Source organism: Muntiacus reevesi, chromosome 5 (assembly GCF_963930625.1).
Source record: "Muntiacus reevesi chromosome 5, mMunRee1.1, whole genome shotgun sequence".
NCBI classification, from domain to species: Eukaryota; Metazoa; Chordata; class Mammalia; order Artiodactyla; family Cervidae; genus Muntiacus; species Muntiacus reevesi.
Window position 1 is genome coordinate 46199638 of NC_089253.1, and position 26363 is coordinate 46226000.

The 26363-nt window shown below is 58.4% G+C and overlaps 1 protein-coding gene across 3 annotated transcripts in view; it reads left to right on the forward strand.

Annotated features, from left to right (window-relative positions):
- Positions 1-26024, forward strand: part of CARS1 (cysteinyl-tRNA synthetase 1) — a 40302-nt gene extending 14278 nt beyond the window's left edge. For 2 of the 3 annotated variants that reach the window (XM_065937997.1, XM_065937999.1), the window contains 16 exons: positions 8676-8816; positions 9020-9108; positions 9706-9827; positions 14856-14968; positions 15385-15513; positions 15792-15921; positions 15995-16098; positions 16416-16513; positions 16692-16881; positions 17407-17475; positions 17746-17827; positions 21886-21966; positions 22494-22561; positions 24832-24891; positions 25197-25280; positions 25765-26024. In XM_065937997.1, the coding sequence (XP_065794069.1) occupies positions 8676-8816; positions 9020-9108; positions 9706-9827; positions 14856-14968; positions 15385-15513; positions 15792-15921; positions 15995-16098; positions 16416-16513; positions 16692-16881; positions 17407-17475; positions 17746-17827; positions 21886-21966; positions 22494-22561; positions 24832-24891; positions 25197-25280; positions 25765-25899 (1695 nt within the window). In that variant the 3' untranslated portion in view covers positions 25900-26024. Of the gene's footprint in view, positions 1-8675; positions 8817-9019; positions 9109-9705; positions 9828-14855; positions 14969-15384; positions 15514-15791; positions 15922-15994; positions 16099-16415; positions 16514-16691; positions 16882-17406; positions 17476-17745; positions 17828-21885; positions 21967-22073; positions 22465-22493; positions 22562-24831; positions 24892-25196; positions 25281-25764 lie in introns of those variants that run through there. The other variant, XM_065938000.1, reaches the window with a different exon arrangement.
- Positions 26025-26363: the final 339 nt, after the last annotated feature.

Here is a 26363-nt window from a genome sequence, read left to right on the forward strand (position 1 = left end):
TCTCAGGGTTATTCCGGCCTCCTCGGGGTCTCTGTCCGCTGCTTGTAGCAGCACCGTCTGGGGAAGCCGAGCGGAGACGCCGCGGGTCCCCCTTGGGCAGCGCCGTCCTCGGCCGGGGCCGCACACCGCGTCTCCCTCCGCGGTCCCCGCCTCCTCTGGCCTGAGCGCCCCGGCTTCCCCTGGCCCTTCTCGACACCGGCGCCCTCTGTTGGCCGCTCAAGGAACGTGCAGAAAGGGCCAGGCCCGAGAAGGTGCAGCCGTGTCGGGATGCACGCCTGCAGGGCCCCTCCTCCTGGGCGTGCGTGTTCCGGGCTTGGTGAGGCGTTGGGGGCACAGGGGCGTGGGGACGAGGCTTTCCCGCGCTTGCTTCTGAGACCACACACACAGTCGGGGATGCCTCAGGCCAGCTGGAAGCTGGTTACATTTCTGTGTTTCCGACAGCGACGCTGGGAATTTTCTTCAGCAATTCCACTAACGTTCTTCCTGTTAAAATTGTGCAGTATGCATAACATGCAGTTTACCACCTTAACCGTTTGTAGGCACATTCATGTCGTTGCGTAAACACCATCCGCTGCTCATCTCCAGAAATGTTTTTCGTCTTCCTGAACTGACACGCTGTCTCCGGGAAACACTCACCCACCCGCCAGCCCCTGGCCCCACCGTCCTGCTTTCCACCCCCGTGAATCCGGCTGCTCTCCGGGCCTCGCAGACGTGGGATCATTCGGGATTCCTCCTTTAATGGCTGGATTATTTCATGTAGCAAACTGTCTTCAAGGTTCATCCGGGTCGTAGCACATGTCGGAAGGTCCTTTCTCCTTGAGGCCGAGTACTGTTCCATCTCGTGGGCTGGAACCCCTTTAGTGTATCCCGTCATCGATGAACGTTGTTTTCGCCTCTGTTGTGGCTTGCTGCTGCTGCGAACACGGCGAGCAGATCCCTGCTCTTTGTTCTTTTGTGTGTATCCTCGGAAGCGGCTCCTACGGAAACAGCCCAGAATTCTGAGGAGCCGCTGTGTTGGTTTGCAGTAATGAGTGTTACTTCCTGGCTTTGCAGGACGTTCGGTCCCTGCCATGAGGTACTTGAAGTTTGGGTCCCCGATGGCTCAGCTGGTAAAGCATCCACCTGCAATATCGAAGACCTGGGTTCAATCCCTGGGTTGGGAACATCCCCTGGAGAAGGGAAAGGCTACCCACTCCAGTATTCTGGCCTAGAGAATTCCTCCATGGGGTCACAGAGTCGGACACGACTGAGTGACTTTCGCTTTGACTTTCCAAATGTCCATGGTCATGCTTGGTCCATTCCGGATGGTTCTAGGTACAGTCACACCACAGAGCCTGCTCCTTGCGTGTTCCCGGCGTCCTTACGTGTGACTGTCCCTCCTCCTCGCGTGTTCCCGGCGTCCTTACGTGTGACTATCCCTCCTCCTCGCGTGTTCCCGGCATTCTTATGTGTGACTGCCCTCCTCGCGTGTTCCTGGCGTCCTGTTGGTTTGCCTCTGCGGCAGCCCATTGGGTGGCCAGGCTCGTGCCTGTGTGTCAGATGTAAACTGTCAGGTGGTAACTCCCGTGGTGTGAAGTTGCATTTCTCTAGCCCCTCGTGGGACTGAGTATCCTTCCGTGTGTTCACTTCCCGGTTATCCTTCTGCACAGGCACCTTCCACGCCATTTTCCCCCGGGCGGTTTGTCTTCTTACTGGTTTGTAAGCATCGTTATGTTTCCTGGACACTAGTTGTTTGTCATTTAAATGTGTCGCAAACACTTTGTCCTAATTTGTGGCATCTCTGTTAATAATACAGACTCTTAGTTTTAATGCAATCAACATTATCAAGCTTCTTTTATCCTTAGCATTTTTGTCCTAAGAAATTCTTCTTATCCTGAAACATGACTATATTCTCCAGTGTTTTCTTCGAAAGATTTTGAAGTTGTACAGTTCACGTTTAAGTCTTTGAAACCCCAGAGTTTGTTTGGTTTTGAGGGGCTTTTTTGTGTGTGTGTAACTGTACCAGGTCTTAGTCGCGGCGTGTGAACTTTTTTTAAACTGTTTATTTTATATTGGGGTGTAGCCAACTAACAATGTTGTGATAGTTTCAGGTGGACCGCAGAGGGACTCAGCCACGCATATACACGTATCCACTCTCGCCCCAATCCCCCTCCCTTCCAGGCTGCCACATAGCACTGAGCAGAGTTCCCTGTGTCTGTTTTAAATATAGCACTGTGTACACGTCAATCCCAAACTCCCTAGCTATCTCTTCTCTGCATTCCTTCCCCCGGTGACCATAAGTTCATTCTCTGTTCATCTGTTTCTGTTTTGTGAATAAGTTCATTTGTATCATCTCTTTCTGGGTTCCAGTGTGAGGGAGATTTCTGCTTCTCTGACTTTCTTCCCTCACTTTGACAATCCCCGGCTTCATCTGGCGGCATGCGAGCTCCTAGTTGCGGGCATGTAAGATCCAGTTCCCTGACCAGGGATTGAACCTGGGCCGCCTGCACTGGGAGCGCAGAGGCTTAGCCACTGGACCGCCAGGGGAGTCCTCAGGATTAGTTTCAGAAGTCGTGAGTAGGGATCCAGTCCTCCCCAAACGTGGCAAGCCCCGCTATCCTCAGGGCCTCCAGGCCCCTCTGCTGTGGGTCGGGTCTCAGCTCTGTCCTCTGGTCGGTCAGCCACCCTGCATGAGTGTTGTGGTGTCTTGGCACCGATGCCTCACCCTGGTTTTGTTCTCCAGATGCGTTTTGAATGCTCCTCGGCTTGTCGAGTCCCACACAAGACACCTTGGACTTTAAATACTAAATATTGAAGGATCATTCCAGAGATCCACCTCCGGCTGTGTCGAGCCTCTCTTTCTGTGTCACTAAGACTTTTTAAAAGAGTGTCTTGTCTTAGAGCAGTGTCAGGTTCCCAGTGAAATGGACAGGAAGGCGCAGAGGTTTCCCGTGCCCCTCCCCGCCCCAGCCCGCCCCCACGCACACGGGGCCTCGCCGCGGTCGTCAGCCCCGCAGAGCTGCTGCTCGTTACGGCTGGTGAAGCTCCACTGACACGTTGTCCCCACCCAGGGCCCCCGTTTGCCCTGGGCTCTCTCTTGGCGTTGTACCTTGTGCGGGTCTGGACACGTGTGTGATGACGTGTCTCCGCCCTTATGTCCTCGCACAGAGTAGGCGCCCTGCCCTGAAGGTCCTCTCTCGTCTGCCTGTTCATCCCTCCTCACCCGCAAACCCTGGTAACCACTGACCTCTTACTGGCTCCAGAGCTTTGCCTTTTCTGAATATCACAGACTTGGAATATTGCAGCGCGTGCCCTGCTCAGATTGGTTCCTTTCACCTAGTGACACGAACTGAAGGCTCCTCCAGGTCTTGCCAGGGCTTGAGAGCTAGTTTCTCTTTAGCACTCAAGGTTAGTCCACGTCTGGATGGACCACAGTGTATCTGTCCATCCACCTGCTGAAATGCATCTTGGGTGCTTCCAAATCTTGGCAGTGACGCATAATGCTTCTACAAACACCCATGTTATGTGTGGGCATAAATTTTCACCTCCTTTGGGTGAACACCAAGGAGCTTAACTGCTGGACCACGTGGTGAGAGTCTGTGTAATGTGTTAAGAAGCCAGCGAGCTTCGGAAGCGGCTGCACCTCTCGCACCCCCAGCAGGGATGTTGTGAGTTCCGGTCGCCCCAGCCCCTCGCCGGCGCTGGTGTCGGTGGTGGTCAGCATTTGGCGGGTCTAGTAGTCGTGCGGAGGGCTCTTGTTTTCATTTGTGTTTACCTGACGACACACGATGTCGAACATGTTTAGGTATTTGTTTGCCATCTTGAATCACGTTTGGTGGAGTGTCTGTTAGCATGTTGGAACCATTCTGCAGTCAGGCAGTTTTCTCATTATTGAATTTTGAGAGCTCTTCGTTTCTTTTGGATAACTGTCCTTTTCAGACGTGTCTTTTGCAAATATTTTCTCCCAGTCCATGGCTCGTCTTTTCCATTCTCTTGACAGTGTCTTTCCCGGAGCAGAAAATTTTAATTGTAGAAGAATCCAGCTTATCAGTTCTTACTTTTCAAGAATCATGCATTGGTGGTCTTGGGAAGAAGTCATTGCCGAACCCAAGGCCATCTAGGTTTTTTTCCTGTGTTATCTTCTGGAAGTATTATAGTTTCCCATTTTACATTTAGGTCCGTGTTCAGTTTGAGTCAGCTCTTCTGAAGTGTGTGGTGGCTGGCTCTGGACTCTTGGTTTCTGTACGCGATGCCCAGCTGTTGAGCACAATTTGTCAGAGACTGTTTCTGCTCCCTTGTACTGTTTTGCTCCCATGTATTGCTTCTGCTCCTTTGTCAGGGAGCAGTCGACTGTATTCATAGGAGTCTGTTCCTGGACCCTGTTCTCTTCCATCACTTCACTTGTTAGCCCCGCACTGTCTTGTTTTTGGCTGCGTCGGGCCTGCAGGATCATTCGTTGTGGTGCCTGGATCTGCAGTTGGGGCACACGGGTTTACTTGCTCTGCTCATGTGGGATCCAAGTTCCCTGACCAGGGATGGAGCCTGGGTCCCCTGAATTGCAGGGTGAGCTCTTACCCACTGGACTGCCGGGGACGTTCCAGCGCCGCCTGTCTTGATGGCCGTAGCGTGCCAGCGCGTCTTGAGGCGGGAGCGTCGGTCTCTGGCCTTGTTCTCCTGCTGCAGCGTCGTGTGGGCTTCCTGGGTCTCTCGTGTCCTTATAAACTTTAGATTCAGTTTGTCAGTACTCATGAAACGACGTGATAGGAATTTGATGAGGATTGAGCTGAATCTACAAATCGAGTGGGGAAGATCTGATACCTTGACAGCGTTGAACAGTCCTACCCAGATGTGAACTCTCTCTTCATTTCTCTCTTCAGAGGTTTGTAGTTTTCCTTGTGTAGATCTTGTAAGTACTTTGTAAAACTCATCTGTAGGTATTTCATTTTGGAGGAGATAGTGTAAATGGTATTGGGGTTTTAATTTCAAATCCCAAATATATGTCTTGGCCTATAGTTTTGTGCAGATGGTCCCTGACCCCGGACAATACGACTTTTAAAACTCTTTGGCTTTAAAATGGCGCAAAAGCAATGACTATCCAGTAGAAACTGAGCTTTGAATTTTGATCTTCTCCTGGACTAGCGACGTGCAGTCTGCTGCCCTCCCGGGGTGCTGGGCATCAGCAGTGAGCCTCGGCTCCCAGCCAGCTGCTCGATCACCAGGGTAAGGAACTGATGCACCAGATTTCCCCGGTGGCTCAGTAAAGAATCTGCCTGCCAATGCCGGGGGCGTGGGTTCAGTCCCTGATCTGGGAAGATCCCACATGCTGTGGGGTCACAACTGTTGAGCCTGTGCTCTGGAGCCTGGGAACCGCAGTAGGAGAAGCCGCCGTAATGAGAAGCCCACGCACTGCAACTGGAGAGTAGCCCCCACTCGCCGCAACTAGAGAGAAGCCCGTGCCCCAGTGAAGGCCCAGCACAGCCTTGAATGAATAAGTAAATACACAGAGCTGTGGTTCATTAAAACAAACCTGATCCACCTGCAGCGGCTCCACGCCCACAGAGCGTTCTGTTCTTCACTTTCCGCATTCAGCACGTGGTGTGAGTTTATAAAGTAGGATTCGAATCAGCACTCAGTTATAGAGCAGGGTGGGTGTTGGATGGATTTCCAGCTGCAGGCTAACGTGTTTAAGCACGTTTAAGGTACCCCTGGCCAAGTTAGGATGTTTGGTGGGTGAGCTGTGTTACATACATTTTTCAACTTAATGGTATTTTCAGTTTAAGAAGGATTTATAATCTTGTCATAAGTTGAAGAAGATCTGTGTCTATTTTCTTCCTTTTTCTTGCTTTCTCGCATCAGCGGGGACTTCCATTTGGACGCTGGAAGAGTGACGAGAGCGGACATGCTTGCGTTGCACCTCATCTTAATGGGAAGGCTTCAAGTTCCCCAGGCTTACGTCTGATACTCACTGTGGGCTTCCTGTAGCTGTTTTCTGCCAAGTTGAGGAAGTGCCCCTGTGTTCCTAGTTGACTGAGAGTTTTTGTCATGAATGGATGTTAGACTTTGTCCAGTGCTTTTTCTGCATTGATATGATACGATACTGATAAGTGATCATATGATTTTTCTTTTTTAGTCTGTTGATGTGATCATTTACATTATTTGATTTTATAAAGTTGAACCAGCCTTGCATATGTATGATCAACTTGGTTGTGGTATATGATCCTTTTCATGCTTCTGTACATTCAATTTGCTAATATTTGGTTAACAGTTTTTTAAATCTGTGTTCATGAGAGATACTGACCAATGGTTTTCTTGTAGTGACTTTGGTTCAGGTATTAGGGTATGCTGTCCTCTTCTAGTTTTCTAAGGTGAAATCTGATTTCAGATATTTTTTCTCTTCTGATAAATGCATTCTATGTTACAAATTTCCTCTGAACACTGCTTGTTGGGGTCCTTTAATGGACTGGAACCTGGTAGTCCAGAGTCGACGATGAGAGAGTGAAAGAAGGAAAAAGGCTAATATTCCCTGGGTTACGCAGCCGGCCTTCGCACTCCAGGGAATCAGCCAGAAATAGAGAGAGAGAGAGAGAAAGACACGGGGACCCAAGCTCTGATGGAAGAAGCGTGCTTTACTGAATTCTGTAAGAGTGTATATACCGGTAGCTTCTTTAGATAAAGATCAAGAGACCAGACTTTACAAGTTTACCAAGGAAGCAAGGAGCGATAGCGGCCATAAGGCCAAGAGGCGATCCATATCAAAAGAGGGCCATAAATAGTTACTTTTCACCTTATGGATTCCTCAGCCCCTGGAGAGGCTTGCCTCTCCTCTTAATTCCTGAATGTTCAGGAATTAATAAGGAACCAGAGGATTCAGGACAGATCCAAAACAGCACACAGGAAGCCTCCTGTTGAATGCTTCCTGACAGCTGCTTTTGCTGCATCCCATAAACGTTGATAAGTTGTGTTTTCATTCTCATTTAGTTTGAAGTATTTAAAATTTTTTCTTGAGATGCCTTCTTTGGCCAAGGTCTTATTTAGAAATGTGTTATTTAACCTCCGTGTGTTTGGGGGATATTCCAGTTATCTTTCTGTTGTAGGCCTCTAGTTTAATTTAACTGTGATCTGATCGCACACACCATAAGATTTCTGTTCCTCTTAAGTGTCCCTGGGTGTGTTTGATGGCGCGGCGTCTGCTCCACGTGACTGGAGGGGATGTGTCTTCCTGCTGTTGTTGGATGAAGCAATCTCGTTATAGCTGTCAGTTGCATCCAGTTGATTGATGGTGGTGTTGAGTTCAGCCGCTCCTTCAGAGTCTCTGCCTGCTGGATCTGCCCACTGACGTCTCCGTCTGCGACACCGGATTCACATGTTCCTCTTGTCGTTCTGTCGGTGTTTGCCCCTCTGTGTTTGACGCTCTGCCGTGAGGTGTGTGCATATCGAGGGTCGCCGTGTCTCTGGAGAATCGCCCCTCTGTCACCGTGTGACGCTCTTCTGTGCCCTCCCTTTCGGATCCACCAGGCGTGGTTGACTCCTCATGTTGTGACACCCTTTCACTCGTGGGGACGGGGACGGGGTGGCGGCTTTCACGCCTTGGGAGGCGGGGCTGGAACCCGAGTCCCTCTTTCACCAGCCGCTGCCCCATCTCTCTTACCCGCTTCCTTCTTTTCTCTTTCTCTGTTCCTTTTTGTCTCACCACTTATGAGTTTAGCTCATTTTCTGGTTTAAGCCTATAAGGCCATAAATTTTCCTCTAAGTAAAGTTTTTGCTGCTTCTACCTATGTTGACATTATTCTTCTGCTTCTCAGTAGGTTTTTACTTCCCCTTTGATTTGTGTTTTGAAACACATGAATTATGTAGGTGTTCATTTGATTGAGACCTGCTTCCTCTGCTCTGTCTTGTTCTATGTCGATCCTGCGGGCAGTGGTGGGCTTTCTGCCACTGCATGTGGGGCAGGCCCAGAACTCGCCTCCAGCCGCCGCCTGACAGCCCCTGCCTCCTCTGCCCGCCCGCCATAGGCACCAGCTGGGTCCTGGGAGGTTTCCCAGTAGCTCTGCTCTGTCTGGGGGCTGCTCCGGGGCTGCCCCGCCCGCCTCTGCCTGCATCCCCGTCAGTGGACCACAGACCGCCTGCCTGTCCGCACACCCGTCGCTGCTCCAGCTAAGGAGCCGGGCTTCTGGGCCGCTGGGGCTCGGGCGCAGCCCTGATGCTGTCTCATCGCATCTCAGATGGCTGTTTCTGGGTGTGACGTGAGGACCGCAGTGACAGGACGTGACTCGCTCCAACGCTGCACCATTGTGGTCGTGACGTGGGGCCTTCAGCTGATGGCATGTGCCTGGCGGGGCGGCCTGGGCACGGAGACCTGCCTCTGGACCACGGCTCCGTCCGCTGCTCTGAGCCTCCCCCAGAGCAGGCGTCCAGGCCGTGGGTGACCACACTGCGTGCGCTCCCGCCCTGCCCCAGGAAGCCCCGCCGCACCGCCGGGCCTCCCCAGGCCCACCCTGAGCCCCCGGGCACGCGGTCAGGGCTCCAGCCTCTGGATGGCCAGGCCATCCGTGGGAGCTCTGGGTCTCCTCCCAGGTCGGGTGCTGGCCATGCACGGCGTCTGTACGCGCGAGGCGGAGACGGACGCGTGTACACCACGCCCGCCGTGAGCCCTGGAACTTGCACGCTGGCGCACTCATCCGCCTCCTCTTCTTCAGGTGCTGCTGGAAGAAGCGAAGGATGTGCTTTCTGACTGGTTGGATTCCTTGCACGGCAGTGAGGTGACAGACAATTCTATTTTCTCCGAACTGCCCAAATTCTGGGAGGCGGAGTTCCACAAAGACATGGAGGCCCTGAACGTAAGTGCTGCCGACGGTCTTGACCTTGGTCTCTTGGGCCAGGGCCCCCGTGACCAAAGGCCTCACGGGATCCAGACCATCTTCATTTTGTGTGCAAATTGAGTTTAAAAAGAGAGTGGGGGATGGGGGTGGGGGAGGGGGCCAGGGGTACCTGGGCCCCAGCGGTGCTGCGGCTTCTGCAGCCGGCCTCGCCTCATCCCCAGGTCCTCCCTCCCGACGTCCTGACGCGGGTCAGTGAATACGTGCCGGAGATTGTGGACTTCGTCCAGAAGATCGTGGACAACGGTTACGGGTGAGTGCAAAGCTCCGGGAAGATGTGCCTGGGGGCGCGGCTCTCCGCCCGCTCGGGAGAGGGGCAGGGAGGTGCGGGGAGCTGCCCAGGGTGGTGGTGCCCCGGGCTCCCGTCTCAGAGCTGCACGGCACGTGAGCTGCGGACGGGTCACCACGCGGCTGCAGCGATCCTGTGGGACACGCGCCCCTCGTCCCTCCCTGGGTCCCCAGCTCCTCTTTCCAGGATACCAGTCGTGCTGGGTCAGGGCCCAGCCTGAAGGCCTTGTTTTAACTTGAGCTCCTCTGTAAAGGTCCCTTTTCCGAATGCAGTCAGACTGCGAGGTGCTCGGGGTCAGGGCAGGCAGGCAGAGGCGCGGGTGGCCTGCAGGGCAGAGTCGCCCGGGCAGGGGGCCGGGCACGGGCCAGGCCGCTGGGGAGTGAGGGGCCCCCGGCCCAGCCCCGCTCCTCACAGCCCAGTTTGGCCCACTCGGTGGCCGTGTTGAACAGCCTGCTGGCCGGCCCGCTGCACAGGGCGCGGAGCAGACCCCGATGGCCTCTGGGTCCTCAGGCCAGCCCACCAGGCGGCTCGTCACGCCTTCCCAACGGCTTTGTGTTCCAGCTATGCTTCAAACGGGTCCGTGTACTTCGACACAGTCAAGTTTGCCAACAGTGAGGGGCACAGCTACGGAAAGCTGGTGCCTGAGGCCGTCGGGGATCAGAAGGCCCTGCACGAGGGGGAAGGTAAGTGGACCGGCTGGGGCCAGAGCCCGGGGAGCCGTGGCCTCAGCCCGCATGGCCGTGGGCGCCTAGGTTCACGGGGACCCTGGCTTAAAAACTTGAGGGATTTTTAGGAGCTTTCTACAGAGAACCCGAGTGTATTATTACCTAAGGAACAGAGCAGTGAGCAGCCACAGTGCCGTCCTATGGGGCAGACAGGCCTCGGTGTCCGGGTTGGAGCTGACCAGTCTTTCCACACCCAGAGTCCCCAAGGGTCGGGCTGGGCCAGGCTGGGCTGGACTCCTCCCGGCGGTGTGGAGAGGACACAGACGGTGACCTGCTGAGTGAGTGCCCAGCACCCTCACGGGGCAGCAGGGAGCCTGGGAAGGGAAACCCCAGGGCGGTTTGATGGAAGGCAGGCAGGGCACCCAGAGGCAGGAGACACGGGCTGCTCACTTACAGACCCCAGAAGGGGCCCGGAGCGGACGCCGGGTGGGGGCAGGCCAGCCCCCGTCCCGGGACAGGAGTGAGCAGCCATCGTCTGTAAGGTGGCTGCGGGGAAACCAAGGTGGGGAACTTGGGCCACAGTCAGAGCCATCCCTGATCAGAGCCAGCTCCAATCTCGAAGCCTTGGCTCTGGGGGTGGACAAAAGCAGAAGTAATTTCTGAGTACTGGTGTTTAATCTGTGTAGAGTTCGGCTGTGTTCCATGTCATGTCATGCTTCAAGTACAGCTTCGTTCTAGATGTATGAGACCTACTCAGGTCAGGGAGTGCATTTAGTTCTACACCGCAGCCCGTCGTCCGCTGTGATCACTCACTCACACTGAACACGAGAGCCCTTGTGCAGAGCTTGGCAGCAGGCGACACACTCAGAACGCCAGCAGCCGCTCGGAACGGCCATGTTGTCGCCACCGCGAGAGGGACCCGCGTGTAAAGACAGGCCCCCCGCCCTCCTTAACCCAGACGTGTTAAACAGAGACGCGAGGCTTTTCCTGGACCAGGCGGGGTCCTGTTTGTCTTTAATTCATAAGTGTTTTCTGCACTCTCACCCTCTCACACCACCAGATGCACTTGTTGCTGCCCGCGTTTCTGGAAAGCTCTGGGGCCATAAAAATGTTTTTCTTGCTTTTTTTCTTTTTTTTTTTGACCATGGGTACAGTTTTCAATGTTATTGTCCTTACATTTAAATTTCACCATTAGCTACGTGGAGCCTAAGTACTTACGGGACCCACGTCCAGATTTTTGAAACGTGATGCTGAATGGATGCGTGGCTGTAAGGATGTGATGTGTGACACGTTGTAGAAGATAGTGAACGGTTAGAAGGTTTGGCGGGTGTCTGCTGCTGTCTGTCTGCACTCACAGCCAGGCAGACGTGGGAGGCTCTGCGTTACAGTTGCAGGATGCACCGTCCAGGACTGAACGGGGGTCCCTGGTTGCAGACTGACTCTCCACAGACTCGGGAGTCTTTGTCCCGACTTGAGGGTGGCTTCGTTGTCAGGCTACAGCTTCCTCGGTGTACACTGTCACACGTTTGGGTCCAGTGTCTCCTCCTTAAGGGCTCTGTCGTAAAGAGATTCAGTTCAGTTCAGTCGCTCAGTCACGTCTGACTCTTTGTGACCCCATGAACTGCAGCACGCCAGGCCTCCCTGTCCATCACCAAACTCCCAGAGTCCACCCAAACCCATGTCCATTGAATCGGTGATGCCATCCAACCATCTCACCCTCTGTCGTCCCCTTCTCCTGCCCTCAATCCCTCCCAGCATCAGGGTCTTTTCCAATGAGTCAGCTCTTCGCATCAGGTGGCCGAATGAAGTATTGGAGTTTCAGCTTCAGCATCAGTCCTTCCAATGAACACTCAGGACTGATCTCCTTTAGGATGGACTGGTTGGATCTCCTTGCAGTCCAAGGGACTCTCAAGAGTCTTCTCCAACACCACAGTTCAAAAGCATCAATTCTTCAGCACTCAGCTTTCTTTATGGTCCACCTCTCACATCCACACATGACTACTGGAAAAACCACAGCTTTGACTAGACAGACCTCTGTGGACAAAGTAATGTCTCTGCTTTTTAATATGCTGTCTAGGTTGGCTATAACTTTCCTTCCAAGGAGTAAGTGTCTTTTAATTTCATGGCCGCAGTCACTGTCTGCAGTGATTTTGGAGCCCAGAAAATAAAGTCTGTCACTGTTTCCCCATCTATTTGCTGTGAAGTGATGGGACCGGATACCATGATCTTCGTTTTCTGAATGTTGAGTTTTAAGCCAACTTTTTCACTCTCCTCTTTCACTTTCATCAAGAGGCTCTTTAGTTTTTCTTCACTTTCTGCCATAAGGATGGTGTCATCTGCATATCTGAGGTTATTGATATTTCTTCTTGATTCCAGCTTGTGCTTCTTCCAGCCTAGCATTTCTCATGATGTACTCTGCATATAAGCTAAATAAGCAGGGGACAATATACAGCCTTGACGTACTCCTTTTCCTGTCTGGAACCAGTCTGGTGTGACCTGCATATAGATTTCTCAAGAGGCAGGTCAGGTAGTCTGGTATCCCCAATCCTTTCAGAATTTTCCACAGTTTATTGTGATCCACATAGTCAAAGGCTTTGGCATAGTCAGTAAAGCAGAAATATATGTTTTTCTAGAACTGTCTTGCTTTTTCAGTGATCCAGCAGATGTTGGCAATTTGATCTCTTGTTCCTCTGCCTTTTCTAAAACCAGCTTGAACATCTGGAAGTTCACGCTTCATGTATTTATGAAGCCTGGCTTGGAGAATTTTGAGCATTACTTACTAGCGTGTGATATGAGTGCAATTGTGCTGTAGTTTGAGCATTCTTTGGCCTTGCCTTTCTTAGGGATTGGAATGAAAACTGAACTTTTCCAGTCCTGTGGCCACTGCTGAGTTTTCCAAACTTGCTGGCATATTGAGTGCGGCACTTTCCCAGCACCATCTTTCAGGATTTGAAATAGCTCATCTGGAATTCCATCACCTCCACTAGCTTTGTTCGTAGTGATGCTTCCTAAGGCCCACATTCCAGGATGTGTGGCTCTAGGTGGGTGATCATGACACTGTGATTATCTGGGTCATGAAGATCTTTTTTGTACAGTTCTTCTGTGTATTCTTGCCACTTCTTAATATCTTCTGCTTCTGTTAGGTTCATACCGTTTCTGTCCTTTATTGTGCCCATCTTTGCATGAAATGTTCCCTTGGTATCTCTAATTTTCTTGAAGAGATCTCTAGTCTTTCCCATTCTATTGTTTTTCTTGATTTCTTTGCACTGATCACTGAGGAAGACTTTCTTATCTTTCCTTGCTATTCTTTGGAACTCTGCATTTAAATGGATATATCTTTCCTTTTCTCCTTTGCTGTTCACTTCTCTTTTTTTCACAGGTATTTGGAAGGCCTCCTCAGACAGCCATTTTGCTTTTCTGCATTTCTTTTTCTTGGGGATGGTCTTGATCCCTGTTTCCTGTACAATGTCACAAACCTCTGTCCATAGTTCATCGGGCATGCTATCAGATCTGGTCCCTTAAATCTATTTGTTACTTCTACTGTATAATTGTAAGGGATTTGATTTAGGTCACACATGAATGGTCTAGTGGTTTTCCCTACTTTCTTCAATTTAAGTCTGAATTTGGCAATAAGGAGTTCATGATCTGAGCCACCGTCAGCTCCCGGTCTTGTTTTTGCTGACTTTATAGAGCTTCTCCATCTTTGACTGCAAAGAATATAATCAATCTGATTTCAGTGTTGACCATCTGGTGATGTCCATGTGTAGACTCCTCTCTTGTGTTGTTGGAAGAGGGTGTTTGCTATGACCAGTGTGTTCTCTTGGCAGAACTCTATTAGACCCTGCCGTGCTTCATTCTGTACTCCAAGGCCAAATTTGCCTGTTACTCCAGGTGTTTCTTGACTTCCCACTTTAGCATTCCAGTCCCCTATAAAGAAAAGGACATCTTTTTTTGGTGTTAGTTCTAGAAGGTCTTGTAGGTCTTCATAGAACCGTTCAACGTCAGCTTCTTCTGCATAAGTTGTTGGGGCGTAGTCTTGGATTACCGTGATATTGAATGGTTTGCCTTGGAAACGAACAGCGATCTCTCTGTCATTTTTGAGATTGCACCCAAGTACTGCATTTCAGACTCTTTTGTTGACTACGATGGCTACTCCATTTCTTCTAAGGGATTCCTGCCCACAGTAGTAGATATAACGGTCATCTGAGTTAAATTCACCCATTCCAGTCCATCTTAGTTCGCTGATTCCTTGAATGTCGACGTTCACTCTTGCCATCTCCTGTTTGACCACTTCGAGTTTGCCCTGATTCATGGACCTAACATTCCAGGTTCCTGTGCAATATTGCTCTTTACGGCATCGGACCTTGCTTCTTCAGTGGCCGCGTTTGCAGCCTGGACGTGAGCACGCATGTCTCCCCTGTTCTGGAGTTTTCAACCAGGGGTCTGGCAAGACCCTCTCGGGCCTGAGCGCCTCACGCAGCACAGCCCCGACCCCCAGGGGCACACTCTGCGTGCCGGGTGGGCTGAGGGCGGTGTTTGCGTTCACAGCAGCGGCTGTGTCCGCGTGGTCTGGGAGCTCTCCTGTGGGTGGGTTCTCTTTTGGGGGGACCCGCGGGGGTCCCAGCTTGCAGCATCCAGGCCCACCAGGGTGTGCAGAGTGGCCCGGCTCTCACTTCCCAGAACCCGCCCAAGAGGCCACTGGATGTTAGTACAGGACCCTGGCCACTCGAGCCGGGGTCCCGTAGGCGGCCGGTGAGAACGGCACCTGACACCTACAACAGGCTCTGTCATCATCCTGACGCGGGGGCTGCGGGGGTGGGTGGGGGTCCAGGCCTGGGTCTCATGACCTAGGGAGGTCATGGCCCTTAGATGCCGGCTCATGAGGCCGTGGCTTCTGAGCTACATTTGGGGTTTCGTAACTGGACCCTGGGCAGCTCCAGACTCTGGTCACGGTCAGTTTGAAGGAGGGCTTGACCATGGTAATAAACACGTAACTAACCCCCTTGTCCCTGGGCTGAGACGATCCCACACTCCCCATGCCCGCAGGCGACCTGAGCGTCTCCGCAGAGCGCCTGAGTGAGAAGCGGTCCCCCAGTGACTTTGCGCTCTGGAAGGCCTCCAAGCCTGGGGAGCCGTCCTGGCCCTGCCGCTGGGGCAAGGTGAGTGCCGGCTGGAGCGGGGGATGCGTCCCCGCAAGGCCCAGCCCCGTGGGGTCATCACCTCTCTTCCCGGGACTGTCTTCCCCTCTGTGGCTGGTGGGAGGGGACTGCCGCACCTCGGAGGCCTGCATCCCGACCGTCTCTGACCTGAGCTGTTGGGGCGGATCCGCCCTCTGACGTTGCCTGTGACGACAGTCCTGGTGGCCAAGAGCCACGGGTGGGGGGCGTCGGCGCAGGGGTCCGGCAGTGCCACGGCCTCAGCCTCCACGGAGCTCGCCGAGGCCTCTTTGGCCTGCCGTCCCCCTTGGTTTATCCACATGTGGGACTTGACTCCCTGCTGCCGCAGAGCTGGGTTTCTGGGGGTCGCGCCCACGGAGGCCAGGCGGGGCGCTCCCTCACCGACTGTGGGTCCCCAGGGGCGCCCCGGATGGCACATCGAGTGCTCGGCCATGGCGGGCACCCTCCTGGGAGCCTCGATGGACATCCATGGAGGGGGCTTCGATCTGCGCTTCCCCCACCATGACAACGAGCTGGCGCAGTCAGAGGTAAGGGCCGCGGCCGCTGTCCCGGCACGTGGGGGGGCGGGGGGGTGGGCGGCGAGTGCTCTCCGGCAGAGCCTGGCCTCCGAGTCAGGGGCATGTGAATCGGATTGTTTGGGCCGATTCACACATGAGCAGCCTGGCCTTCGCAGCGCAGGCCCGGAGCCACCTGTCCTCACCTCCTCAGGGCCCTGCCCAGCACAGGGGTCCCCCCTTGTGCGCCCCCTCGGGCCTGCAGAGGCGCCCCTGACCCCGCTCCCACCCCTCCCGTCCCGTGTGCCCAGGCCTACTTTGAGAACGACTGCTGGGTCAGGTACTTTCTGCACACGGGCCACCTGACCATCGCGGGCTGCAAGATGTCCAAGTCGCTGAAGAACTTCATCACCATTAAAGACGCCCTGAAGAAGCACTCAGGTAAGGGGAGCTGGCGTGCCTGCCCGGGTGGGCGCGGCCGGGGTGGAGCCTCAGGCTGCCTTTCTGCCTGCAGCCCGCCAGCTGCGCCTGGCCTTCCTCATGCACTCGTGGAAGGACACGCTGGACTACTCGGCCAACACCATGGAGTCGGCGCTACAGTACGAGAGGCTCCTCAACGTAGGTCCCCCCCGGCCCCCGGCCCCGCGAGGGCCGTGCTCCTCCCCGGCAGAAGGGACGCGGGTGCTGAGCTGGGGAGCGGCTCAGCCGCTTTCCCGAGACGACCTGTCTCGCCTACATGGGACCCTCTCATCCAGGCCCGCCCGCCAGCCGCCCCGCGGGGCCCCAAGGCTGAGATGGGGCTCCGGTCTCACCGAGAAACCTTTCAGCCTCCTTCCGGCCTCCTGCTGTGTGCGGGGGGGGGGGGGGGGGAAGGGCGGTGCCCAGAGCAGCTCAGGCTCTTCTCAGAAATTCTGAATGGGGTTTTCTAACTTCAGGAATTTTTCTTAAACGTGAAAGACCTCCTCCGAGCCCCCGTGGAGATGGCCGCTCAGTTTGAGAAGTGGGAGGACGAGGAAATGGAGCTGAACAAGAGGTGAGGTGGCCCCTTATCTGCGGGCTCGTGGTCCCCGCGTCATGCCCGCTGACCAGCGCTGGGGGCAGCTGGTGACTCCGTCCCTGCTGTCTGTGGGGAGCCGCGCTCAGAAACAGCGCGGGCTGCCCCGGGGGGAGCGGTCAATCTGACGGCGCTCCGCCTTCCTTGTCCCGCTCAGCTTTTACAAGAGGAAGGCCGCGGTTCACCAGGCACTCTGCGACAACATCGACACACGCACGGTCCTGGAGGAGATGCGGGCTCTGGTCGGCCAGTGCAACCTCTACATGGCGGCCCGGAAGGCTGCCAGGAGGAGGCCCCACCGTGTCCTGCTGGAGAGTATCGCCCACTACCTCACACACATGCTGAAGGTGAGCTGGCCCGCGCCGGGACCGCTGGTTGCCCACAGGTTGGCGCTGGTACCGCTGGGGCCCGCGGGTCAGAGCTGGGACCGCTGGCTGCCCACAGGTTGGCGCCAGGACCGCTGGTTGCCCGTGGGTTGGTGTTGGTACCGCTGGGGGCCCGCGGGCCCTGGGAGCTGCACCCCCAGCCTCTCCGCCTTGGCTTTCGGCCCCTTCTTCCGGGGTTTGACGAGCAGACGCGCTTTCCTGCCATGGCCCCGATGCGTCGTTTGGCACGCTCTCCTGCTGATGAGTCCGGGGCGGTCCCTGCAGGAGGCTCTGTGTCCAGTGGCCTTGGCTGGGGGTCAGAGGGGCAGCAGGAACCGGACCCGTCCTGTAGCAGTGGGCGGGCACCTCGGCCTGGGTCTCTGCGTCTAACTGCCCTCCACCACCCCGCCGAGCAGGGTCTCGGGCACCGCTGCCCGCCCCTCACGGACACAATCCCTGCCTGCCATCTCTTAGCCGCGTGTCCTGCATGCTTGCTTTTTTCCCTAGATCTTTGGGGCCATAGAAGAGGAAAGCTCCTTGGGTTTTCCCATCGGAGGAGCTGGAAGCAGCCTCAACGTGAGTGAAGCCCTCCTGGGCCAGGACCGCGTTCCCTCCTTGACGTCTGAGACCAGGCTCCTGTGGGCCGCGGGCGGGCCGCTGCTGGGCTTGGTGGGGGGGCCCTCTCACTGTCCTGCCCGTGCCGCCGTGCGGGCGCCCCCATGCCTGTGGCCCCGTGCTGGACGGGCTCGCACGGCTGTTGGCAGCCCCGCTCCGAGGCGCATGTGCCGGGCAGGGGCCTTCACGAGCAGGGCGCCGGTCACAGCGGCCTGAACGCTCTGTCCGCAGCTGGAGTCCACAGTCATGCCGTACCTGCAGGCGCTATCGGAGTTCCGGGAAGGAGTGCGCCGCATCGCCCGTGAGCACGGAGGTGAGGCGCGCCCGCGTGGGCGCTGCGCCCGGCGGAGCTCCGCTTCTGGGGCGTCCGCAGGCCGGGGACTGGAGGGGTCCTGTTCCTTGCCCACAGAGGCCTGTGGTGACTGCACCGCATCTGCTGGGGCGGCTTCGCCGTCTGCACCCTGCCGGCCCTTGGTGCTCGCCCGAGAGCCTGAGGATGAGGGGGTCGGAACGTGTCCTCTCGGGCAGCTCTGAACAGTTGTCAGGTGGGCAGCTAACGGCGTCAGAGGGGCGGTCCGCGTCCCACTCTGGTGGTCTGGATTCGCGGCGACCAGCAGGGCCGACGTGACCGTGTGGTGGGCCGTGCAGGCGGGGAGGGGCGAGGCTGCAGGTGCAGCGAGGGGTCCTGCGGATGGCCACAGCAGGGCACGCTCTTTCCCTCCTGGAGCTGCACTCAGAGCTTGGCATCTGCAAGGCCAAGAGACCCCCGTGGCTGGCACGCTTTGCCGGGTGCCCCAGGGACGTTGCCCCTGGGCCTGCGTCCAGGGAGCCCGTTCTTCTCTGCTGGCCTTCCTGGCGGCCATGTAGCTGCGTCCTTCCGGGAGCCCCGCTGGCTTCCTCACTTGGGGCAGGTCCACCCTGCTCCCCCATGTCCACCCCAGCGCCTCCCTCCATGGGGCCGCCTCCACTCCTGTCTGGGCCTTGCACGCGGTTCCGCCCCAGACTCGGGGGCCGCTCCTCCAGCCTGGACTGTGTGAGCGGAAGCCTTGGCTTCACCACTGCCAGCATGGCGGTGGCAGGGCCGGAACTTTACATCTCCACGTGTGAGCTTCTCCCCTCCCCAGGGCCAGCTCCCCCTGTGCTCTTCTTTTAGGGGCATGTGAGTTGTTCTCACACATTTGTTCCATGTGTTTAAAGAGTTGGTTTATTGAATTCCTCGAAAATATCCAGTTAGGGTTTTCCCTTTAAAAAAAAGTAGTTTATTGAGGTGAATTCACATGACATAAACCGGCCACGTTGAGGCCCGTTCGGGCTCGGGCTCCGAGTGCCTTCCTGTCCTGTGCGGCGCCGCCCCCTTCCAGCCCGCAAATGTCTGCACCCTCCAGAGGCACCCTCTCCCCCAGCCTGCGGCCGCCACCAGCCTGCCTTCTGTCTTGGGGTTGTCCCGTTGTGGGCATTTTACATGAACAGATCACACAGCAGAGGATGAGACGGTCGGATGGCATACTGACTCAGTGAATGTGAGTTTGAGCAAACTCTGGGAGATGGTGAGGGGCAGAGAAGCCTGACGCGCTGCAGTCCATGGGTCGCTAAGAGTGGGACACGACTGAGCGGCTGGACAGCAGCCACAGCACACGACCTTGTCTGTTTGTCTGTCTGTCTGTTTGACCCGTTGTTCCGTAAGGAGTTCAGAGAGATTCAAGGGTCAGTAGAATCCCTGGGATGCCAGCCCGGCTCTGCTGTCTCTTAAGTTCACTCTGTTCTCCCAGACTTCTTTTGAGTCTCATGCAGAGATAACGATGGAGATTTTTGCCAATGGGGGAAGGGAGCAGAGCCCTTCCAGCCTGTTCTTTGGCTGTTTTTGTCTGGCGTCTCAGCAGAACGTTTTCGAGGTTGCCCACGCTGTAGCACGTGACCGTGCTCCCTCCATTTTTAATCCGTGATTGTCCGCCGGATGCGCGTGCGGCGTTCTGTTCACGTCTTCAGCCCTGGGTGGGTGTGTGGACAGAAACTGCTGTGGCCCAGCACTGCTGTGGCTGCGCGTGTGTACGCACCCGCTGGGCTCCCTGAGTTCAGGAGTTTCGGGTGCGCGCCTGGCAGAGGCGTTGAGGGCCATGCAGCAGTTCTCTGTTTAGCGTCTGTGTGGTGAGCCTGCCGCAGGTCGCTCGGCCCTGGCCGACCCTACGACCCCACGGACTGTAGCCCGCCAGGCTCCTCTGTCCATGGGATTCTCTGGGCAACAGTGCTGTACTAGGTGGCCGTTCTGTCTCCAGGGCGTCTTCCCGACCGAGGGATTAAACCCGGGTCTCCTGCATTGAGGGCAAATTCTTTACCACCTGAGCCACCCAGAGAAGCCCATTAACTTTCTGAGGACCCGCCAAAGCGCTTTCCACAGTGGCTGAACCATTATATACGGCACACAAGGGTTCCAGTTTGTCCAAGTCGTTGTCCAGACACCTGTCATTTTCTGTGCATCATCGTGACAGCCATCCTGGCGGCTGCGCGGTGGTACCTCATCGTGGCTGTGGTTTGCATGAAGTGATGATGAGCAGCGAGCGGCTTGGCTGTCTCCTCGCCGCCTCTGGAGATGTGTCTGTCCAGGCCCTTGGCTCCCCAGGCCCTTGGCTCGTTTTCAGCTGGGCCCTTTGTCCTGCTGCTGAGTTGTCGGAGCTCTTGTTTCTGGGCACTAGACCCTCTTCAGATCGGCGACTCGGAGGAGGCTGGGGAGAAAGCAGCTGTCAAGTAGCAAACAGGTTTGGAAAGAAAGCCTGGAGGGAGGCTCGTGCTCCGTGGACCAGAGTCGGTCTCTGTGGAGGTGAGGAGCCCACCTCGAGGACCGCCCTCAGGCCGCAGCGGTGCCGGTGGAGCTGGCCTGCTTCCTGTTAGGGCGTGAGTGGCCCCTGGGCACGTATCTCGGCCAGCGCCCTGGGGTCTCCTTGGGGGGCCGTTGAGTGAGGGCCCCCCAGGGCAGAATGAGAAGAGGAGCCAGACATAAAGACCATCATCCGCCCAGTCCTGCCTCGGGGCTGGAGCAGGTGTCAGGAAGCGGGAGATTGCCTGCCGGCTGCGCGTGTGGCGGGGGCTTGGACGTCCCCTGGGACGTGCAAGTCGCGCATTCATTCATTTACCCGTGAGTGAACAGGCGGGGCCCCCAGCGGGCGGTGGGAGCACCCTGGGGCCTGGGGACACGTGGAGACAGGACCGGCGGGCGAGCGACCCCACGGCCGTGGTCAGAGCTGCAGGGAGGGATGTGCAGGGTGGGTAGAGGGCCCAGGGGCCCAGGTTTGCCAAAGCTGAACCTGCCGTGCCCAGGGCCGGGGCCTCAGGCCGGAGGGTCTCAGGAGGAATCAGCAGGAGTGGGTTCAGCTGGGGTGGCCCCTTACAAGGCCTTCATGCCCCGGTGCAGATAGGCCAGGCTCCCCCCGCAACCTCCTTGGTGTGCATGCCCCCTGCGGATGGGGCCTGGCTGGCGTCGGCACCTCAGGTCCGTTACGGGCTGGCATAGGGTCCCCCCGCTCCTGGGCCGGGAAGGGAGTGAGCCAGGAGTCGCTCGTGTTGCCTGTAGGATGAACAGAGAGGCTACCCACGGGTTAGGATTGTCTGAACCTGAAGGGCCTGTCCAGGCCGGCCTGGGGCCTCCCGAGGGGTCTGCTTGCCCTGCCCTCTCCGCCTGCTCCTGGGGGCCCTTCAGAGCCGGGGCCCAGGCGTCCTCTGCTCCTTCAAGCCGGGCTCTGGGCAGCCCCCGCCCTTGGGTGGGGTGGGCCTGGCCGGGAGCGCTGGTGTCCGAGGCAGAGTGGGGGGTGGGGGCCCTTTCCTGTCCCTTGCTGGGCCAGGGTCTCTGGGTGAGGGGCGTGGGCAGCCGTGGGGGTCACCCCAGCCTGCAGGCGCACGTCGGTCCCTGGAGAGCCCCGCCACCACTCCCGCCTTTCTGGGTCCCGCCTGCGGGTCCCCAGGCCCGGCATGCTGGCTGTGGTGTGCCGACTGCAGGGAGCCGTTCCAGGGCTGGTCATGACCTCGGGGCTTGGAGCAAGTCCCTGGTCCCGGGTGGAGGGATGCGGCTGCCTCTCCCAGGACCGCTGCGCCCTGGCCACGAGGCTCAGTGTTCCCAGGGGCTCCCTCCGTGCTGCGAAGCCCTGGTCTCCCTGCGCCTGCCATCCCGCCGCGCTGTCCCCACTCAGGGTCCTCGGGGCCAGTCTGCGAGCCCGCCGCTCAGCAGGGCCCCGAGCTGTGCCGGGGCCACGGGGTCCTGGCAGGCTGCTCCGCGCTCAGCGGTGACCATGGTGTCCGTGTTGGCTTTGCCTGCCTCCACCACCAGCGGAGGGCCCTAGGTGGTCCTGCACCCGGGGACTGAGCCGTGTCCTCTGCCCACAGTGCCTGAGGTCCTCCAGCTGAGCGACGCCCTGCGGGACGACGTCCTGCCCGAGCTGGGGGTGCGGCTGGAAGACCACGAAGGTGGGTCCTCTGGCTGTGATGAGGGGCTGCTGGGTGGGGGCTACCAGGTAGGGCTGGCTTTCGGGAGGACTGCTGGGATGGGTCCGAGGGCACCCCACCTTTTACAGGGTCCGCGGGGCCGGATTGTGCCCCTTGGGCATCACGCCAGCCCCCCTCTGTCTTGAAAGACGACGCCTGGGGCTCTGCTCCTGCGGCCTGACTGCCCGGCGCCCCTGATTCTGCGGGGACCCGTCCCTTGGGAGGCAGCCTGTGTCGTGTGGATCGTCAGCAAGTTTCAGAGCTTGTCTTTCGACGTGGCTGGGGTTTGGGCTGCATGGAGAACAGTCAGGTTTTAAACACTCGGGAGAAAGTCTGTCTTTGTGACACCTCGCTGCTCAGTCTCAAGCCACAGGCCCCCCACGGCACAGTTAGCGTTTGGTCTGTGGGAGCAGTCAGGGGGGCTTCCCTGCTGCCCTCTGGGGGCCCGGAGGGCGGGAGTGGAGGGGGCAGGGCTGGGCTCGGGAGCCCCACGGCCATTTGCCTTCCAGGACTGCCCACCGTGGTCAAGCTGGTGGACAGGGACACCTTACTGAGGGAGAGAGAAGAAAAGAAAAGGGTGAGTGGAACCGCAGTGACCAGAGCTGGGTGCTTACTGAGCGCATGGTGACCTCGGGCGTGCATGCGCTTCTCCGCGTGAGAGTCGGTGTTTGTACTCTCGTTAAAGCGCCAGTGTTTGTAAATGTCGAAAGGGAGGACTAACCGAGGTAGCTACTTGGCAGTTAAACAACCACGGGATCCGCTCCTCATGAAGAGGAGCCTGAGGGGAGGGCTGATGCTTCTGGTGACCGGCAGACCTGTGGTCTCACCTGCCTGCCACCCGATGTGCCAGCCTGGGCCCGGGGCTCAGCGTGTCTCCCCCCCATCCTCCCCATCCCGGGGCTGAGCATGTCTCCCTCCCATCCTTCCCGTCCCGGGGGTAAGCGTGTCTCACCTCCATCCTCCCCGGGGGTGAGCGTGTCTCCCCCCCATCCTTTCCAGGGCTGAGCGTGTCGCACTTCTGTCCTCCCTGGGGGTGAGCGTGTCTCACCTCTGTCCTCCCCGTCCCGGGGGTGAGCGTGTCTCCCCTCCATCCTCCCTGGGGGTGAGTGTGTCTCCCCCCCATCCTTCCCTGGGCTGAGCGTGTCTCACTTCTGTCCTCCCCGTCCCGGGGGTGAGCGTGTCTCCCCTCCATCCTCCCCGGGGGTGAGCGTGTCTCCCCCCCATCCTTCCCGGGGCTGAGCGTGTCTCACTTCTGTCCTCCCCGTCCCGGGGGTGAGCGTGTCTCCCCTCCATCCTCCCCGGGGGTGAGCATGTCTCCCCCCCATCCTTCCCGGGGCTGAGCGTGTCTCACTTCTGTCCTCCCCGGGGGTGAGCGTGTCTCACCTCTGTCCTCCCCGTCCCGGGGGGTGAGCGTGTCACACCTCCATCCTCCCCGTCCCAGGGGTGAGCGTGTCTCCCCGCCATCCTTCCCGGGGCTGAGCGTGTCTCACCTCCATCCTCCCCGGGGCTGAGCGTGTCTCATCTCCGTCCTCCCCGTCCCGGGGGGTGAGCGTGTCACACCTCCATCCTCCCCGGGGGTGAGGGTGTCTCACCTCCGTCCTCCCCGGGGCTGAGCGTGTCTCACCTCCGTCTTCCCTGTCCCCGGGGGTGAGCTTGTCACACCTCCATCCTCCCCGGGGCCGAGCGTGTCTCACCTCCGTCCTCCCTGTCCCCGGGGCTGAGCGTGTCTCACCTCCGTCCTCCCTGTCCCCGGGGGTGAGCATGTCACACCTCCATCCTCCCCGGGGGTGAGCGTGTCACACCTCCATCCTCCCCAGGGCTGAGCGTGTCTCACCTCTGTCCTCCCTGTCCCCGGGGGTGAGCGTGTCTCACCTCCGTCCTCCCCGGGGCTGAGCATGTCTCACCTCCGTCCTCCCTGTCCCCGGGGGTGAGCGTGTCACACCTCCATCCTCCCCGGGGGTGAGCGTGTCACACCTCCATCCTCCCCGGGGCTGAGCGTGTCTCACCTCTGTCCTCCCTGTCCCCGGGGGTGAGCGTGTCTCACCTCCATCCTCTCCGGGGCTGAGCGTGTCTCACCTCCGTCCTCCCTGTCCCCGGGGGTGAGCGTGTCTCACCTCCGTCCTCCCCGGGGCTGAGCATGTCTCATCTCCGTTCTCCCCGGGGGTGAGTGTGTCTCACCTCCGTCCTCCCCGTCCCCGGGGGTGAACGTGTCACACCTCCCTCCACACCAGCACACGTCCTTCTCACACGTCAGACCCCTAGACCTCTGGGAGCAGCACTGCTCCGTGAATCGGGACTGACCTTGCTCTCGGGGACTCGGTGTCCTGCAGAGAAACGGGGACGGAACCGGCATCCTTCAGAAGCGCTGGCCACAGCTCACGGGGTGGGCCCACGAGGCCGTAGGAGGAGACTGCTGTTTGGGGGACCAGGAAGGGCCTCCACAGCTGTCCGGGAGAACTGACGGCAGGGGGAGCGGGCCCGGGAGAGGAGTGGTGAGGCGGCGGGGCTGCCCCGTGGACGCTGGGAGGGCTGTGCGCCGCGGGGGGACTCGGCAGACCCACGGTCAGCTCCCGGCCGCTCCTCGCGGGCATGGAGCCCAGCACCCAGCCCGCCTGCCCCCCAGATGGCGCCGCCCGGTGGGGTCGCCGTGCCGTCGCGGTCCCGGGCGGGTCTCTGCTCCCTCCTTTGCGGTGGCCGTGCTGCGGGTGACCCCGTGTGTGGTGCCCACTGCCTGCCCTGTGTCCAGAGCAGGGCCGGGCAGGGGGCAGAAGGGGGCCTGTCCTGTTCTGTTGCCCCGCCCTCCAGCGGGGCCTGGGGGCTCAGCTCACGGGGTCTGCTGTCCCGCAGGCTGAAGAGGAGAAGAGGAGGAAGAAAGAGGAGGCCGCCAAGAAGAGACAGGAGCAGGAGGTAGCGTCTGCCTCAGCGGGGCGCCCGGCAGGAAGGCACTCTGACCCCCACGCTGCCGCCCGTGTCTCTCGGGGCCCAGCTGCGCCCACGCGCTGCCCCAGGGAGGCCGTGGCTGCAGGACGGCGCCTGCGCCCTGACCCAGCCGTGTGCCCCACAGCCCTCTGTCCTGCAGAAAGCCTCCGCTTTCCGCCTCTAACTCCCCCTGCCGAGGTGTTGCCTCCGTCTTTCTGTCGCTCCCTGAACTTGGGGGCTGGGGTGGGGCCCCCCTGTGGGCTCGGAGCAGTGACCCCACATGTGTGTTCCAGGCAGCGAAGCTGGCCAAGATGAAGATCCCACCCAGTGAGATGTTCTTATCGGAGAGCGACAAATACTCCAAGTTCGACGAAAACGTAAGAGGAGCCTTTTTTTTCTTTTCAGGACGTTGTTAGACCGTGAAACGGGGATGGCCGGGGCTTGAACTTGGCTGAGGCGCGTCTCTGCCCAGGAGGTCGGGCTTGTTGGGCTGGTTAGGTCCCGCCAGTGTGCAGGACTGCCTCCGTCAGCGCGGCCTGGGGCTCTGGCCGGGGCTGGTTAAGGGGTTTGCAGAGCCTGTCCCCACAGACGGTCCGGGGGGCGTGGCACGGCCGTGGCCCTGGCCAGGGGCTCCGCAGCGGGGCCCTCCCGAGACCCTCCGGCCCCAGTGCTCTTGTGTGTGTTCGCTGAGCGCTTTTCAGCTCACACCTGCAAGGAGGCCACCGACGCAGGTGGGCGCCATGCCGCTCAGCCCTGGGCAGGAGGGCACCCCCCAGAGGCCCCGGCGCGCGCATCGGGGTGCTGGGTGCAGAGTGTGGTATTGGGGGGTGTCCGGAATGACCAGCGTGCTCTCGCCCCCAGGGTCTGCCCACGCACGACACGGAAGGCAGAGAGCTGAGCAAAGGGCAGGCCAAGAAGCTCAGGAAGCTCTTCGAGGCACAGGAGAAGCTGCACTTGGAGTACCTGCAGCTGGCTCAGAACGGGGGCGCCCTGTGACCCCCGGGACCCCGCCCGCGCGCCCGCCCGTTTGCAGCGGCCCTCGGCCCCGAGGGAGGCGCTCTGTCCGCAGAGGGCCGGGCCACCTCCTGCTCTGAGTCAGTAATAAAGTCTTCCCAACCGGGCGCCGGGCTCTGTCTGCCGTCAGCCTGCACGGTCAGCGTGCCGGGCCGGCTGGGCTGCTGGGTCAGCAGGTCACGACTCGGGGGCTTGGGCCACTGAGTGGCTTCAGCCGAGGACCGATCCCCCCCCTCGCCTGGTACAGATGGCTATCAGCTAATCTCTGCTGTGTGGACGCATTGGGAGGCATTTGAGCAGGAAAAAGACGGGCTCAAACTGGCAGGGCCTGCCGGCGCCGCACACAAAGCCTGCCCAGCCAGGCACTCGGGTCCTGCTAGCTCAGCTCGCAGCGCTGTCTCCACGGCGATCCTGCGGGCGGGCCGGCTCAGCACCGCTGGGGTGAG